The sequence below is a fragment of the Orcinus orca genome, chromosome 16 (genome assembly GCF_937001465.1).
Source record: "Orcinus orca chromosome 16, mOrcOrc1.1, whole genome shotgun sequence".
NCBI lineage: Eukaryota > Metazoa > Chordata > Mammalia > Artiodactyla > Delphinidae > Orcinus > Orcinus orca.
This window is the reverse complement of record NC_064574.1, coordinates 47980951-47997955: the sequence shown is the minus strand read 5'-3', so window position 1 is coordinate 47997955 and position 17005 is coordinate 47980951. Positions and strand designations below refer to the sequence as shown.

General features: G+C 49.0%; 1 protein-coding gene across 1 annotated transcript in view; it reads left to right on the top strand.

Annotated features, from left to right (window-relative positions):
- DTD1 (D-aminoacyl-tRNA deacylase 1) overlaps positions 1 to 16370 on the top strand; it is a 103784-nt gene extending 87414 nt beyond the window's left edge. Inside the window, exons 5-6 of the mRNA XM_004270411.3 lie at positions 7386 to 7553; positions 15803 to 16370. Coding sequence (XP_004270459.1) covers positions 7386 to 7538 — 153 coding nt within the window. The 3' untranslated portion in view covers positions 7539 to 7553; positions 15803 to 16370. The remainder of the gene's footprint in view (positions 1 to 7385; positions 7554 to 15802) is intronic.
- The last annotated feature ends 635 nt before the right edge of the window (positions 16371 to 17005 follow it).

The following is a 17005-nucleotide window of genomic DNA, read 5'->3' as shown; positions in this document are numbered from 1 at the left end:
ACGTACAAAAGCATCTACAAGAAGCTGTAATTTTTCACATCATTTCTCCAAATCGTGTTGGAAGCAAGTCTGAGACATCGTCTCGCTCAGAGAATCACCCTTCCATCAGGGGTTGCTGGGCACCTGTTTTGTTTGGAAACGACTTGCAAAGAAACCATCTCTCTTGAAGCCCTCCAAAACCGCTTCTAGTGCCTGTCAGCTGCGTGGTTGGGACGTTCCCAAAAGAGGCAGGCGGGTGGTGGCAACTGCAGACACAGACCTCTCTGCCAGCTCCTTTGAACCCTCCCAGCCTGGATTGGTGTCCGCAGCTGCAGAGCAGAGCCCTTGGCTGGGCCTCCCCTGCACACGTGGAATCTCGGGGGCGCCCAGAGTCTGACTGTACGCAGAGCGCGTCCTGGGAGCTTGTGGTGTCCACGGCAGCCTGGAGGGGCTCCTTCATTTAATGTTCTGTGTCATCGTCCACTGGATCAGCCCACAGGGTGAAGGGATCTGCCTTTGGAGATGCTTCAGCAGCGCTGTTCTATGAGAAAGACCCGGGCAGGTAGGAGTAGCTCACACGTCTCAGAGCCCGTCCTCCGGTGCCCAGGGCAGGCGGCCTGGCAGTAGAGGCACAGAGGACAAACGGCCAGCCCGAGGGTCTCCGCTTCTCCCCTTCCAGTGGTCTGCTGTCCGCCCCCTGCCCCGGGAGGGGTCCCTCCTCTGGAGCGCCCACACGGCGCCCTGCTCTGTGGGTCCCACGTGTTTCCTTCTCTTGTGCTGCTGAAGAGCATTAGTTACGCCGCCGACAGGGGCTCGAGCCGGAGCCTCCCGTCCCCCGGAGGCCATCACCTGGTCACTCCCCTCCCCCATGCTCATTTGTCCAGTGTCTCATGCGCACTGCGGACTGCCCATCACCACGGCCGTGGTCATCAATGGAGACTCAGGGCTCTCCCACACCTATCCCCCCAGCCGGCCAGCATCCCGTTTGTGCCCCAGTCCTGGGTGACAGTGACCCCACAGTGCGCTGACCCCATGCGCTCCCGGCCGGACGCCCCCCTTACCGTGGGTGCTGCGCCCCGGGCAGGACTTAACCCCCTCCCCTGCTTCTCCTGGTGGCCTTGACCTCACTCGGCCCCTCGCTCCTCAGCCTGTCTCGTGCAGCCCTTGATGTCCAGTTCAGTCACCTCTGTGTCATCACCCTGTGCCCGGGGGGCCTGCAGCGTGGCTGGTGGTGAAGCGCGAACACAGAGTCCCATGCTGGTCCTGGGAGGCCTTCTCCTCCCTCCTCCAGGGACTCCTGTCCCGCTCTCAGCCCTGCTTCCGTCAGCCCTCCCAGAACTTGGGGGCCTGCCCCCAACCCTCCGCGAGCCCTCCACATGCTGGCCGCCCTGTGTTCCCTGCTATGATGCTCTGATGCTCACTGCTTTCCGGGGCTGCCCCGTATCAGTGGCCGGCCTGGGCCAGACTGGTCTCCGTCACCCTGGTCCTCCTCTCCCGCTGCCACTGATGGGCCCCACTGACAGGGCCTTTCCTTGGGTCAGGATCAGGGGCCCTGGAGAGCTCCCTCTGGGCCCTCTTGTCTTTGGGGGCTTCCCCATCCTGCTTCCTCCTCCAGCCTCGTTTCCGGCTCACTCAGCTTAGGTTGCGCCTTCTGATTCTTCAGCCACAGGGTGGAAACACACAGTCACGTTGAGGTCCTACGGCGGCTTGCTGCTGGACCACCGCGGAGCAGGATCCGCGTCAGGGCAAAGGGAGGAGGTTGAGGTCCCTGCGTGTTCTCCACCAGCGAGGACAAGTGCTTCAGGCAGGATGCTGGGGGCGCCGGCGCCCTCGGCTTCACCTCAGAGTGGGGATGGTGATGGTGCCCTCGTGCATGCCGAGGGCTGAGAACAGAGCCTGGCAGTGGGAGCTGCCAGTTATTTATGTGATGGGCAGTCGGCCCCAGGAAAGCCAGCGCTCTGCTTGGTTCTCCTCTGTGTCCCTGGCACCTAGGACAGGGCATGACGTGTAGCCCAGTGCTCAATAAATATCTCTGAAATGAAGTTCATAGATTAAGGAAGAGGGGCCGTGTGATGCCCTGGAAAGAATACGGAGTTTGGCGTCTAGAGGCCTGGTCCCGTCTCTGCCTTTTGCACCCCGTGCGTGACACCTGAGCAAGCCCCCCACCCTCTTGAAGGCCCGTTTCTCCTTTACTTCGATGAGTGTGTGATGAGATGCTTTGCTTTCAGCTGCACATGCTCCAAACCTGGCCGAGTGTGGCTGAAACAGGGAGGAGCTTAGTGACCCACCCCCCAAAAGGATGGCTGATTCCTCCGGCTTGGCTTTACCCCTCCCCGGAGGTGTCTCTGTACCCCTGGACACCCCATCTCGTTCCAAGAGCTGCCACCGCTCCAGAGGTCTTTGTCCGTCCCCAGGTCTCCATGCACCTCTGTTTATTTGGGAGAGAAACCTTTCTCTGAAGCCCCCTGGTGGTCCCTCAGGTCCTGGTGGCTGTGAATGCTGTCCCCTGACCATGTGACAGCAGGCTCAGACAGTGCTACTTCTGAGCAGAAGGCTGCTCATGCCAGCAGGGAGAGAGGAGGGAGCTCGAGGATGACTATAGCGTAGGCTGCCGACAGTGGCTTCTCCAGGGGACGCTGATGAGAATACAACTGTTACGGGGTTGTTCAGAGCAGTCGAGATCAGGTGGGCGGAGGTGCAAAGCGGGGTACCTATGGGGGGCTCAATCTACCCCATTTACTTTATACCTTTGTGCAGATGCTTGTTTAAAAAGAAAATGTGAATGCCCTGGTAGGGCTTGTGGGTGGGTGGGTGGGGCTTGTCCTCTGCAGTGTGGCCGCAGTCTCCATCCTGCCCTAAAGTCTTTTTTTTTTTTTTGCTGTACGCGGGCCTCTCACTGTTGTGGCCTCCCCCGCTGCGGAGCACAGGCTCCGGACGCGCAGGCCCAGCGGCCACGGCTCACGGGCCCAGCCGCTCCGCGGCACGTGGGATCTTCCCGGACCGGGGCACGAACCCGCGTCCCCTGCATCGACAGGCGGACTCCCAACCACTGCGCCACCAGGGAAGCCCCCTAAAGTCTTATAGTTACTTCACTCATTTTGCTTCTGCCTGGTCCCTCAGGGCATTATTACATTTGCAGGCCCCGTGATAGAGCATTGTTCAACTAGTTTATTTGTACATTAGGCAATCAGAGCATGGTCATCTTAATTAAAAAGAAAGTTCTTTATTTTCTCAGTGGATTTAGGCGTGAGTCAGGGAGGTTTGGGTCTAGATATTCCAGCCCGCCCTCACTGGCCCCGCTCTTCAGAGATCCACCGTGAGAGGCATGGGCTGGCCTTGGGACAGTTACCTGACCCCTGGCCGTGTCTTGTGCCTGGAGTTGCCTTTGGAAGGTTTGGGTTTCTCTTTAAGGCGCTAGAGCCTGTATGGTTTGGACACTGTCTCCTTTGCAATATGGACACTCTCAGATGATTAAAAAGCAAACAAACAAAGAAACAAAAGTCCTCCATTTTGGTGTCTAGGTCCTGTGTTCACTGGCCTGTGCGGTTTTTATTCTCCTTGACATAAGTGTGCTCGTTAACCTGAAAGCCGTGGACATGCTACAGGAGTCCGTGTGCAGCACCAATTTCTTTTCTTCTTTTTCTTTCTTTCTCATTTGTTTCCTCAAAAAAACAAAAAATCCAATTGCTTTCTTGCCTTAAGATGTAAATTCCACATTTTGGCTGCATTGGATTCCAAGTTTTCCGAGAAAAGGCTTAAATTTATTAGGTTAGTTCACAATGTTCCCTCAGAGAACTTTTACTTTGAGGCGTGGAGCCATATGTGGTTGGGTTGTTTTAAGATAAATAATGAACGACAATCAGCATTACATCGTTTACAGAAACTCGGGCTGTGCCTGTCCCTTCGGTAATTGTCACTCGTGATTCAGTGATTCACAAGCTTGGTCCAGGGCGGTAGGGATGGAGCTGGGGTGTAAGGCCGCGCTGATGTTTCTGCAGTTTGGCTCAACGTTGATGGCGCCTCTGGGCCAGTGCAGAGTCAGACGGTGCCGTGGGGCCCTGAGCAGCCTCTGGGAAGCCTGCTTCCATTGGGGATTATTCCCATCACCCTGCCAGGATCTGGCTTCTCCGCAGCATTAAAGAGTAGAAAGCGAGTAACAGGTTGGATCACAAACAAGCCTTTGCATGAGATGGAATCTCAGCAGTGCGGGAGCCTTGGTTTGGTTGTGTCACTGGCGATAGTCAACATTTTTTTATATTTACCTCTGAAGAGGGGAAACAAAACTGAGAGGGCCTCTTCTGGAAATAAAAATCATGCTTTCTCAGTGTCTAACTTGGAACATGTTCACGGTTATATATGTGCATTCGTAGATGTATCCATCCACCTACAGATATGTACACATATAACACACACGTGTAAACACACATACAGACACTGATGTGAATGTAAACGGCTGACAGCAGAAGGCGATTATCACAGTTCACTGCCGAACACTGATTCCCAGATGTTTGGATTTCATGAACTAGGGACATGAAATATAAAAAAGGAAGGGGGCCAGCACGAATTGCCAACTTCATGTTTTCTAAGGTCATTAAGAAATTGTTTTGGTGATGGACGCTAACTAGACTTACGGTGGTGATCATTTCGCAGTATGTACAGCTATGGAATCGTTATGTTGTACACCTGTAACTAATGTTATACGTCAATTATATCACTATAAAAAATTCTTTTAGTTGTAAAATACACATAACATAAAATTTACCATCCCACCCATTTTTAATTGTACAGCTCAGTACGGTTAAGTACATTCATGTTGTGTATCCAAGATCATTTTGCAAGAAAAAGAGCAAGACAGAAGGGCACCCATTTACCATCCTAATCATTTCTTAGAAGAAAGAGCATTTAACACCAAAAGGGAAACAAGAAAGGAAGGCTGGCATCTTGATGAAGGAAATTCCTCCCACATCTGCGGTAGAATGGCACAGAGAAGAATAATCGTTCATGGAAAAATAATAGTGCAGAGGGAAATATATAGCAAAGAGCTCTGTGTAGCCATTACTCAGATTTTTAAAACGCTAACCTTTTGGTTTAGCAGTGTATACAAGTGTCGAATCATTACATTGTACACCTGAAACTAATATAATGTTGTCTGTCAATTTTATCTCAATTAAAAAGTGCTGGGGCTTCCCTGGTGGCGCAGCGGTTGAGAGTCCGCCTGCCGATGCAGGGGACACGGGTTCGTGCCCCGGTCTGGGGAGATCCCACATGCCACGGAGCAAAAAAAAAAAAAAAAAAAGTGCTAGCCTGTTGTCATCTTTGCTCAAGATCATCCTATTCACCGTGCCTGTACCTGAGCTGTTTTTTACCAGGCCATGGCCAGAGGAGCTCAGCTTTGCCACTAAGTGCACAGTTTAGCAGTGATACTTTTTCACAGCAAGACTTTGTTGACGAAGGAAGCTGTGTGTTGGTTTACATCCTGGCACGAGTCTTACCGTCAGTGGTCCGAGGGCCAGTAGCAAGCAGTCCACGTCTGACAGCGGTCAGCAGCTCTGTTCTGGAGCTGGTTTTGTTGTTATAGAAGTGAAAGCTGACAGTTACAGTTGGAGCCCATGTATATTCATCCCACTATGATCCCATTCTCTTCTCTTTCTCCCCAAAGTTAACTGGACTTGCTTGTATGCTCCCAGTCCATCCTCCATCTGCCCATTAGTGGCACGTAGTGCTTTGTGAAAATGGGATCCTACTGTTCTGGCCTCTGAAGCTTACATTGGTTTGTCTAACGTGGGTTTAGAGACATATCTGGTTTTTAATTTTTTAATTTTTTTAATTTTTTATTTTTTTTGAGGTACGCGGGCCTCTCCCATTTGCGGCCTCTCCCATTTGCGGAGCACAGGCTCCGGACGCGCAGGCTCAGCGGCCATGGCTCACGGGCCCAGCCGCTCCGCGGCATGTGGGATCCTCCCGGACCGGGGCACGAACCCGTGTCCCCTGCATTGGCAGGCGGAGTCTCAACCACTGCACCACCAGGGAAGCCCTAGAGACGTATCTGTTTTGATACATGTCCATCTGCTCTAGATATCGCTCTGTGGGACTGTGCCACGTTCTAGTTACCTGTCCTCCTACAGTGGACTCAGGTTGTTTCTAGGTTCTTGCTAAATACAAGCAATACCACGGTGCACATTCACAGGAGCTTTTCCTGCAATACGAGAGGGAATTTATCCAGGTGAGCTTTCTGGGAAGGGAGTCCTGGGTCAAAGGGGAAGTGAAGCCTTCATTCACAAAATGGAATAGCTTGTTAACCAAGCCGGTTGTTTACTACAGCTGTTCAGGCACCTGGGGTTGGGAGGTGGGGGAGATAATATCATAAGTCCACCATTAATAAACTTGGTTTTCTGGACCAAATTGAGAGCTGCTGATTATTGATCTACCTAAAGGTTTAATTCAGAGTCTGAGAATAATAAAGCGATGATCTGGCAGGTTGGTTACAGTAACTTTCCTTTGCGTCTTCACGGGGCAGAGACCAGCGGGGAGCGTCTGGCCCTTCCCTGTTTCCCCCTTTCCACGTGAATGGGAAAATGTTTGCAGACTTGACCTGGGAGGCCCATGAACCTGGGTGTTGCCGTGTCTCAAGCTTTGTCACAGATGGTTTTTATGGTCCAAGAAAATCCCGTGGCCATGGCTTGGCCCGTCTCCTTGGATGAGTTTCTTGGCAGGTCTTTCTGGGGTGGCTGAACCGTTGTGCAGAGTGTCAGCGGATCTGTCTTTCCACTGTCCGGTCTGTGGTCTCTGAACAAGCTGGGGAGACACCCAGGGCAGAAGTGGCCCTGGGTGGCCTGTGGGACGTGTGCCCTGTGGCAGTGTCCCCGTGTAGCCACCACGCAGCCCGCCGGGAGCACCCAGGGTTTGGGCTGTGGACGAGTCAGGCTTCAGTCTCAGGACAAACCGAGGGCCCAGATGATGTCTCATGTGTCTGATGTACTTTATCACAGCCTTCTCTCACCTTCAGCAAATGGTGGAGAGAACAGTGAGTGGGAAGACAAAGTGGTGAGAAAAAAGCTATAGAGACATCAAAGAAAAAAATAACAGACTAAAAGCCTTTTCATTTACAGTCTCTGCTCAGCCTGTCAAAGAAGGCTGTTAGTGGCCCCTCCCCAAAACCCCAAGACAGGCAGAGTGGTGGGGAAATCTGACGGACGTCATACGTCTGATGTGTCTGTATTAAGGATGCTGGTGTCTGACAGACAGACACTTGGTGTGGGATCTGGCATGTCGGAGCCACTGCGGTGCCCCATGTTATCAGACAGAAAGCGTTTTTAGTGGTTGCTGCCTGTGAAGTAATTGGTGCTTTGGACATACAGGCACGAGTTTACATTTGTAAAATAATTCTCTTTCTTTTTCATAACCAGCTGTCGAAGCTTGAAAAGCAACAGCAGAGGAAAGAAAAAACCAGAGCCAAAGGGCCTTCTGAATCAAGCAAGGAAAGAAGCGCTCCTCGCAAGGAAGACCGCAGCGCCAGCAGCGGGGCCGAGGGGGACGTGTCCTCGGAGCGGGAGCCGTAGGGGGCCGGGGCGCAGGTAGGGCTCCCCCGGAGCTGCATCGGCGCCTCTCGTCGGGGTCACCAGTCGGGGTAGAGGACAGGGTGGCTTTGGAGGCAGAGCTTGTTTCATGGCGGTTCCTTGTGGCTTCCTGAGATCTGCTGCCTCCAGGGCAGAGAGAAGAGTTGAGACGCGCCCGCGTCAGGCAACGACTGCAGCTCCTGGCGCTTCTGGAGTGTGGCAGATGGGAGCTCCTGCCTCTGCGCTCTCCTCTCAGCAGCTGCGGGAGGCCTCCCCTCACAGCCTGCGGCCTTCACGTCCCCCGCGCAGCGCTGCCTGTTCACTTTCCCGAGAAGGGAGTGCCTCACGGTTCCCTGTAGCTTGGGTCCACCCCCCTGCCTGGAGGTCACAGGCCTCTGGAGCTTGTCCCAGCTGCCGGATGGCCCTCGGCTCAAGTTCATTCCCCGTGAACACATCACATGGCGGCGTTCACAGGAGCAGGGAGCAGCGAGGAGACAGTCCCGCCAGAGCACCGGGCAGTGCACCGGTGCCAGGACCGCGGGCCAGGTGGACAGGGACGTGGCCGTGGCTCCAGGGAAGGGACATGGGGCTCTTTTGGGGAGCTTGTCTGAAGGCAGGGGTGGAAGAGGGGCCCGGGCCATACAGGGTCCGGTTTTGGAGAAATGTGGGTTTTGTCCTGGGATCATGGCGAACCTTTTGAAAGCTGTCAAGTGCACAAGTGACACAGTCAGATCCCGAGTTTCGAAAGGTGACCCCAGCAGCCGTGGGGAGCAGGCTGGAGGCGACAGGCCAGTGACAGGCCAGTTGCAGAAACCAAAGGAGCCAGGCCGGGCGTGCAGTCTGGAGCCTTCGGGTTGTGGACTGTCGTTCAAATCAAGTCAGCCTTGGGTTCGCCCTGGAGATGCCACATGGCGAGAGGGAACACTTGTGAGATGGCTTGTGCCTTCTGAAGGGGCTGGGGACCAGGAGTCTCCTGCGGAGTGTCCCCAGGATGTCCGCTGCCGGTGCTGGGAAGATTTGCCGAGCCCACGGCAGACCGGCCGGCAGACGTTAGTAGAGCAGACGGGTGGGGTGGAGATCTTGGAAAGGAGGGGTTGCTGAATCGTAGTTTTATGGGGGGCCATGTGGGATTGTCAGTCCTGTAAGGCCCTGTTGACTTTCCCCAGTCACCATGTTCTGTCCAAGTGTAACTCTGGGGAGGTGAAAACCGTGCTCGCGGGTCTGGGCTCATGCGTGTCACACACTCAGGTGAGCAAGAAGCCGGAGTCACAGGGGAGCCTTTCACACTCGGCCTCATTTGTCGCCCCACCTTGTTCTGGATCTTGACGCTGCGGCCTCAAGCCGTTGGTTTTTATTTGTGAACTGAAACAGTTGTTATAAGTTAGGGAGAGTCTTCTGAATGTGGAATTTGGTGTATAAATAATGTTAAATATTCATGAACACACAGTAACCTTTTTTTTTTTTTTTTTTGCGGTATGCGGGCCTCCCACCGCTACAGCCTCCCCCGCCGCAGAGCGCAGGCTCAGCGGCCATGGCCCACGCTGCCCAGCCGCTCTGCGGCATGTGGGATCCCCCCAAACGGGGGCACGAACCCACGTCCCCTGCACCAGCAGGCAGACTCCCAACCACTGCGCCACCAGAGAAGCCCCACACGGTAACCTTTTATGTGGCATTTATGTTACATAAAACTTCCCCTCCAAGATGATGAGGATTTGCTCATCACTGACATGGTCAGTTTTGTTGTCAGAAATACCGGCAGTGCTTCTGATTTACGGTCCATCCAGAAATCCGAAATCTGGGGGTGAAACGTGCCACATAAAGACAGTGCACAGGGCTGCTCTTTGGGTTAGTTTTCTAATTGTGCTAATTAATAAAGTGGGTCCAGCAGTGATTCAGAGCCTCGTCAGGTGCTTATTTGCATCCTACCAATTTCTGTGTGACAGTGAGTAAGTTATGTAATTTCTGCTTCTTTGGTTTTTCTTCTGTGAACTTAGTGAGTGAAGCTCATCCCTTCAGCGAAGTGGGGAGATGCAGGCGGGTACGAGCCACCATGCCCAGCAGAGCACCCGGGTTTTAGGCACGCTCCCGGATTTGCAGACCTTAAAGGGGTTAGGCTAAGCGACAGCTGGTACTCCATGGATATATTGGGGGGTTTGCTGCCCGTGGACATTTGTTGCCCCTTCTGCTGGACTTTGTCATCCCAGTTGACCCCCAAAACCACCACCCAGTATTCAGATGTCTGTAAGAGCTCAGTTACATGGTGACAGAAGATAACCTTGGCATTGGCCCTGTTCCACTGAAAAACAGCAGCCCCCCCACCCCCAGTGAGGGGAGCTGCAGTTTTCATTTGCTGCAGGTTTCATTTACTTTTCTTTAAAAACGGAAAGAGCCCTGGGGAGCCTCACAGGCCCGAAGGGGAGCAGCTTTGAGTTTCCGAGGCATGAGGGAGAAAAAAGAGGCGAGAGAAAATGGAATGAGAACCTGCATGATCTTGGGTGTATGTTCCTTTGAAAATGAGCTCAAACCTACTTGGTTCGGAGGACCTCCCCAGGGTGCCGCCATCTCTCTGTCACATTGCAGACATTTCTTATTTTACCAAATGGATGTGAAACTGCTAAAATTAACTTCTCTTTTGTCCTCTGTCTCATTCCTTCGGGCTCCTCCTCTTGCTGGGAGGATTCGTGGTTTCCTGTGAGGCTGCAGCTCAGTTTTCCCCCCTTTGTGTCCCACAGCTAAAGGAACGAGGGCTACTTCTCATGAAAAGAGTGTGGTTTCTGCCTGTGATCACAGGCTGCAGTATCCACTCGTTTGAGTATTGACTTAACTGCCATCATGAGTGTGTGCACGAGAGGGGCGCACTTCGAGCCAGCACTCCGTGTTTCTGTCCTCAGATGTCAGCCCTCGAAACCAAGCAAGGAAAAAGTTTTGGAAGCTGCCGTCTGTTTGCTTTTCCAACTTGACCTTTGTCTGTATAGTGAGACTTGTCCTGGCCAAGCACGTTTCTTCCTGATGAGCTAGAGCAGGTGTGTGTGTGTGTGTGTGTGTGCGCGCGCGCGCTCTGTAAAAGGCTATTCCATCACTTTTCACTGTTTTTTTCCCTGTAGAAGGTGGGATCTTTTATTCCCGGAGCTTCACTTTGCTTCCCTGTGTCAACATTCATACCACTTTTCAAGTCCCTGTGCATTTCATGGTATAAAAATACACTATGCCTCTGAGGTAGTGTTTTTATTTTTTTTAACTTTAAACAACCTTTTCTCAGCGGCTGCCCTAGAGTTTGCAGCATACATTTTGTTTTCTTCTTTCATAGGCATAAGCTAATACTAAAATCCCCAAAACACTTATGGTGTTACTTCATGATATTGAAGGAACATACAATAAGATTTTCAAAGAACACATTGACAAAATATTATTTAATCCAAATTCACTGTTATATGGGCCTATGCTTTTTTTTTTTTTGGCTATACGCAGACCTCTCACTGTTGTGGCCTCTCCCGTTGCGGAGCACAGTCTCCGGATGCGCAGGCTCAGCGGCCATGGCTCACAGGCCCAGCCGCTCCACGGCATGTGGGATCTTCCTGGACCGGGGCACGAACCCGTGTCCCCTGCATCGGCAGGCGGACTCTCAACCACTGCGCCACCAGGGAAGCCCGGGCCTAAGCTTTTTAAAATCCATGATGTTTATATTTACTAAGATCTGGACTATTTGAAGAATAATGTGAGGATAATGGGAAATTTTTACAGAATTCTAGGATGCCCAGTAATGCCTGGATAGCATATGCAATTAGTGGAAAACAATAATCTATCTTCTGTGACATATCAATCAAAGAGAAATGATACCTTCCATTGTGAGGTTAATGAGTTATTCACAATTATGTCACTTATAGGATATAACAGAGTTTGTGGTATACACTTTTAACAAATCTGAGCCCACCTGCAAACAGCCTGGGCTCCTCACCTGTGCAGGTGCCTCATGGCAGCATCTCCCAGTCCCTCCCTTATGTTCCTCGTGACCTGTGTCACTCACGCCACTTTCATGTGTTCCACAACCCAATGCATTGTTACTGTTATCATTTCATAAGTAGTTTTTTAGATGAACTAAGAATAAGAAAAAGAACAGATCTTATTTTACCTTAATTTCATCTCTGATGTTGTCCCTTTCATTATGTCAGTCCAAGTTTCAGAGCTGTATTGTGTTCCTTCTGCCCGAAGAACTTCTTTGAGCATTTCTTGCAGATCAAAGAGAGTCTTTGTTTCTCCTTCACTTTTGAGGGATAGTTTTGCTGGTATAGAATTCTGGTTTGGTGGTTTCTTTGGTTGAACACTTTAAATATTTTATTCCACTCTCCCCTTGCTGGCATAGTTTCTTCTGAGATGTCCTCTGTAATCTGCAGCCATGTGCCCCCTCCTCCCACTCCGCCTTCAGCTTCTTTCAAGATTTTCTCTTTGCTTTTTTGCAGTTTGCACAGGATTTGTCTGGGTGTGGTTGCTGGTTGGTGTTCTCTGCTTCATGGATCTGTGATTCAGCGTCTCCTGTCATTAAGTTTGGGCCGTTCTTGGCCTTTGTTACTTCCCTGTTCTCTCTGCCTTCTCCTTCTGGTGTGTGTATGTTAACCCTTTTGCAACTGCCCCACAGTTCTTGGATGGTCTGTTCCTTTTTCCGTTCCTTCCTCCCTTTGCAGTTCAGTTTGGGAAGTTTGTAGGGACCTGTCTTCAGGCCCACTGATTCCTCCCTTGGCTGATGAGCCTGTCAAAAGCACTCTGCATTTCCTTTTGATTCTTTCTGGAGCTTCCATGTCTCCACTTACATAACCCATCTGTTCTCGCACGTTGTCTACTTTTCCCAGTAGAGCCCTTAACATATTAATCATAGTTATTCTTCCTTGTCTGATAATTCCAGCGTCTGTGTTAAACATCTAAGTCTCATTCTGATGATTGCTTTGGGTTTTCTGAGCTTCTGGAATCTATAAATGTATGTCTTTCAATACATTTGGGGAATTTTAAGCAGTATTTCTTCCAACGTTATTTTTTGCCCTGTTTTCCCTCGTCTTACTGGGAGGAGATTACTGTTCCCAAACCGAAAGTGTTGTTCTGGCCTTTGTTATACAGGATGTTGTTTGCCTGCTCGCTGGTACGGAGCAGGCATATTATGTCACTCTACTGGCAGGGAGGTTGGATTTACTTCATGCCCAGGCTTGCTCCTCAGTTGCCTTATTTATGAGAAATAAACTGGCAAGAATCTGGCCATAATAATTGATTCTGTTTATTGCTCAAGTGCAGAGCTAAGCTTGGTGATAACCTAGAGTGTGCTAATAAAGTAGGCACTACCTGTATGTGGATATTTAAATGTAAATTAATTAAAATTAAATAAAGTTTAATTTCCTTAGTCACAGTAGCCACATTTCAAGTGCCCAGTAGCCACATATGGCTGGTGGCTGCTGTGTGGCACAGAGCTGGTACAGGACAGTCAGTCACTGCAGAAAGTTTGCTTGGGCGGCACCAGCCTAGAGGGATCAAAGTAAAGTTTGAGACTGTCATCTGAACCACTGTAGGTTTGGTAAGACGGACATGGTTAAATATATACAAATATACGTTACAAATTCTACATGGGGTAGCATTTAATCCAAAAAACAAAAACTGCTGTCAGAGTTTGTTCCTTCCACAATCAGGCGACATCAGTTGGTTTTTTGTTTTTTCCTGCTTGCTTTATTAGTTCACACCAAGCTTTCCTTTTGCAGTTAAAAATGGCATCACTGTCCCCATGTTCTCACCGCCAAGTAAGGACCCGCATGCAGCACTCACGCGCCAGAGGAGTGTCTGCTCTGACAGTTCAGTGGAGGCTTCACTGGGGCTCCTAACTTGCTACAAGGGCTGTGTGAGTCCTTCATTGATAACATCGAATTCCCAGCAACTCATGTTTTTCCATGGAACAGCCTGCCTTTTTTGTGTAAACGAGCTCATATTAGATTCCCAGCTATGACTGGAAGTAAATAAATAAATAAAACTTGGGTTGGGTTCTTTTGACTGTGGTTTGGAGAGCCAGTCTGTGGTGTGTGCGTATCCTGACTAGCACTCACGTCTTCTGGTTGCTCGAATGGCCTGAAGCCAGAAACAGATCAGCTGGGAGTCAGCATCTTTGAGAGACTCCGTGTTTAAACAAGCTGTTGAGGGATCCCTTGCTCCTGATCCTGGTCTATTCCCTGCTGCCTCCAACAGTTGAATGCAGTGAAAGAGAACCACCCCACCAGCTTCTTTCATAAGGCCATGAAATGGTGGTGCCAGGCTATTAGACACTTCTTAATGCATTTATAACATTTTCTCTAAGCAGGTGACTCTATGTCTCTCTAATTTTACAAAGTTAGAGACATACTGTCTGCATAAAGGTACTTGCTTTTGTCATAGAGCATACTATCATGGACATCTTCTCGATCGTTCATTCTTTTGTAGTAAACCTTACCATCTCCATCTGCATGGCAAACATTTGAAGCATAAGTTTACTACCGCAGTTCATTAAAACATGTAGAGTATTTAACTGGTGCAAATGTAAAAGAATAATGTATTCAAGCAGGATCCCAAAGCTCATTTTAAGTTCAAAAGCAAAGGTTTTAATCTGTGCCAAGAAGATAGAGTTCCCCAAAGGTGGAATGTGGGAACTCATTTCAGGATTGCGGTTACTAGTATTGCAGGTGAGGAAAGAGGTATTAAAAGGCCCCAGGTTCTTAAGTTTGGGTTAACATCTTGATTAAAATATAGGAGCAAGTGGGTTGCTTTTCTTGACTTTAAACCGGGAGTATTAAGGTCTCCAGGAATTAGGTTGTGTATTCCCCTTGTGGTTTTTTAGATATCTCCTAGGAAGTAGTGTTGTACTTTGGCAGCCAGGGTTCAGAGCACGAGGGTAGGCCTGGGGGAAATTTTGATCCCTTGTGTGGGTCCAGATAGACCTGAAGAACATGGACAAGCTGCAGTTCCAACCAGCCTTTCCTGTGTGGGCCTGTGAGCCTCAGTGTCAAGCTGGGCTCAAGAATGGAAGGCTGGTCATTCCATGGAGGCGTCTGCTCATAACGTGACCCTTTCTTGAGAACGTGACCTGTGTTGAGTACATCTGGAAGCATGTTCACAGATGTGGCATCACCGCGTGCAAATGACTGTAATCTTTTGAGTTTACTGGAGTTCATCCAGTTAGAGTTTAGGTCTGAGGGAATAGAAACTGCTGTGTGAAGTTTGGGATTTAGTTAAACTTGGATGACAAACGCCTGCCACACAAATCTTGGCACAACCAGCTGGCTTTTGTTGTGGGTTCAGAATTGCAAAAGGAAACGCAGGACGTTTGGACATTTTATACCGAAGAACCTGCCCTCCTTTGAGCAGTATTAAAGATATTCCAAGAACAAGCATTTAGTTTGTACACTGTCCCTATGCTTTCTTTAGGCTCCCCACCCCTCTGCCTCCCTCATTGTTAAAAGGATGTGGAAATGAGACTTTTGTATTTTTTTCAAGGGATTTGTCCATCTTATCCATGTCTAATTTGCGGGCATAAAGTTGTGATATATCCTTTTTATTCTTCTAATGTGTGTAAAATCTGTATTGACATTGTCTCTTTGATTCCTGATATTCCTAACTTGTTTTTTCTCTTTTTTCTTGGTAAGTCTGACAAGAAGTGTATCAATTTTATTGACCTTTTCATTTATTTTCTCTTTTGTTTTTCTGTTTGAAACTTCATTCCTTCCTGCTCTTGTTATTCCCCTCCTCCTGCTTGTTTTGGGTTTACTTTGCTTTTATTCTTTTAATTCCTTAAGGTGGAAACTCAGATTATTGACTTAAAAGCTTTCTTATTTTCTAATGTACGCACTTAAAGCTCTGAATTTTCCTCTAAGCACTGCTATAGGCGAATGTCACAAATTTTGATTGTTGTATTTCAATTTTCACTCACCTTAAAATATTTTCTAATTTGCCATGTGACTTCTTTTTGATGCAAAGTCCATTTAGAAGTGTGTTGTTTAATTCCCAGATATTTGGTTGGTGGCTTTTTGAGCTCTAAGGGTGAAATTCTAATAAATTGGCATCTCTTTGGTGAGAAGGTATTTGGATTTATACGTGACAACACGGCAGATTTTTCACAGTAAAGTGAAACACTGTCATTCTCTTGTCGTTGTAAGAACTGAAAGGATATCTCCAGCTATTTTGTTATGCTTGGTCATGTATTTTAATGTGAATTGAAGGCAAATTTTGGGACTCTTCTGAGTAATGTGTCTTATCTTTGTTCTTTTTAGTGCATTATCACTGGGCAGAACTGGATCCTGAAAAATTCATGAAAGATGCTAGGCACCTACTACTTTAAGGATTTGGAACTGAATCCTAAAAAGGAAGATGGAAATAAGAAACTGGGAACCTGAATAGCCCTGCAAAAACAAAAACAAAACAAAATGAACCCACCAAAGTAGCGTTACCGTTTTCTGTTGCTGCTGTGATTTAGTAGAGGAGGGGGTGCTGCCAGTGTGGGGAAGGCACCCCATGCACAGGGCAGGCAAAGAATACACCCAAGCGTCCCCCTCAGAATGGCTGTGTTGGTCCCTCTGATGTCTCAGCTTGCTCTCGGAACAGGCTGGCCCAACATCACTTGTCATCGAGTCCCCCTTTCACACTGTGGTGTATTTCCGCGTGTCCATGGTGGGTCCCAAATGCATTCCTGCTGTCTGTGTTTTTCCCATCACTGGCTAAGCCAGGGCTCCTGTTAGGGTGTAAAGAGAATAGTCATCAGTGATAATGTATTATGTGAGACCTTTGCATCTTGTCAATTTTATCTGTTTTTTCTAAACAGAAATAAACTCCAAAGCTCAACAGACTACTTTATTCTTAAACAAATCCTGCTAATCCTGCTATGTTTCTTTTTAAGGATTTTGTCTGTAGAGATACAATGTGTCTGACCCTTCTCTGTATGTATGTACTTCTTTTCAAATAATTCTTATGCAAGAGGCCTTCCCTGAGTGGTGCACACAGGCCCCTGGTTCTATGGTGAGAGCCTGTCTGTGGTGATGTATAGCTGATGCCCTTTTCCTTGGACACAAGACAGCAGGAACGGGGAGTGTATGTGGGAAGGGAATTCTGTTTCAGAAAGGCCAGATGACTGATGCCACGTGCGTGCGGCTCAACTTCTGATTTATCTGCCTTTGGGACGTGGGGGAGAGGCTTCACCATGTCGGACCACACAGCTGCCCTTTGTCCAGGAGCCGCATGGTTGTCCGTGTATTCAAGTCCCCACAGTAACATGAAGAAAGAACCACATTCTAGCAAAGAGTTTCTCAGTTAGTTTTGATCTAGTGGTACAACGATAGTGATCATTTTTAGACTTTATGGGATGTCAGTAGTAATATATCTATTGCCATACATAATATACATTTATATAACATATCTATAATATACTAATGCTTATATAGTTATCCTCTCTTGAAGTACTTCTTGTCTGACTATAGAAG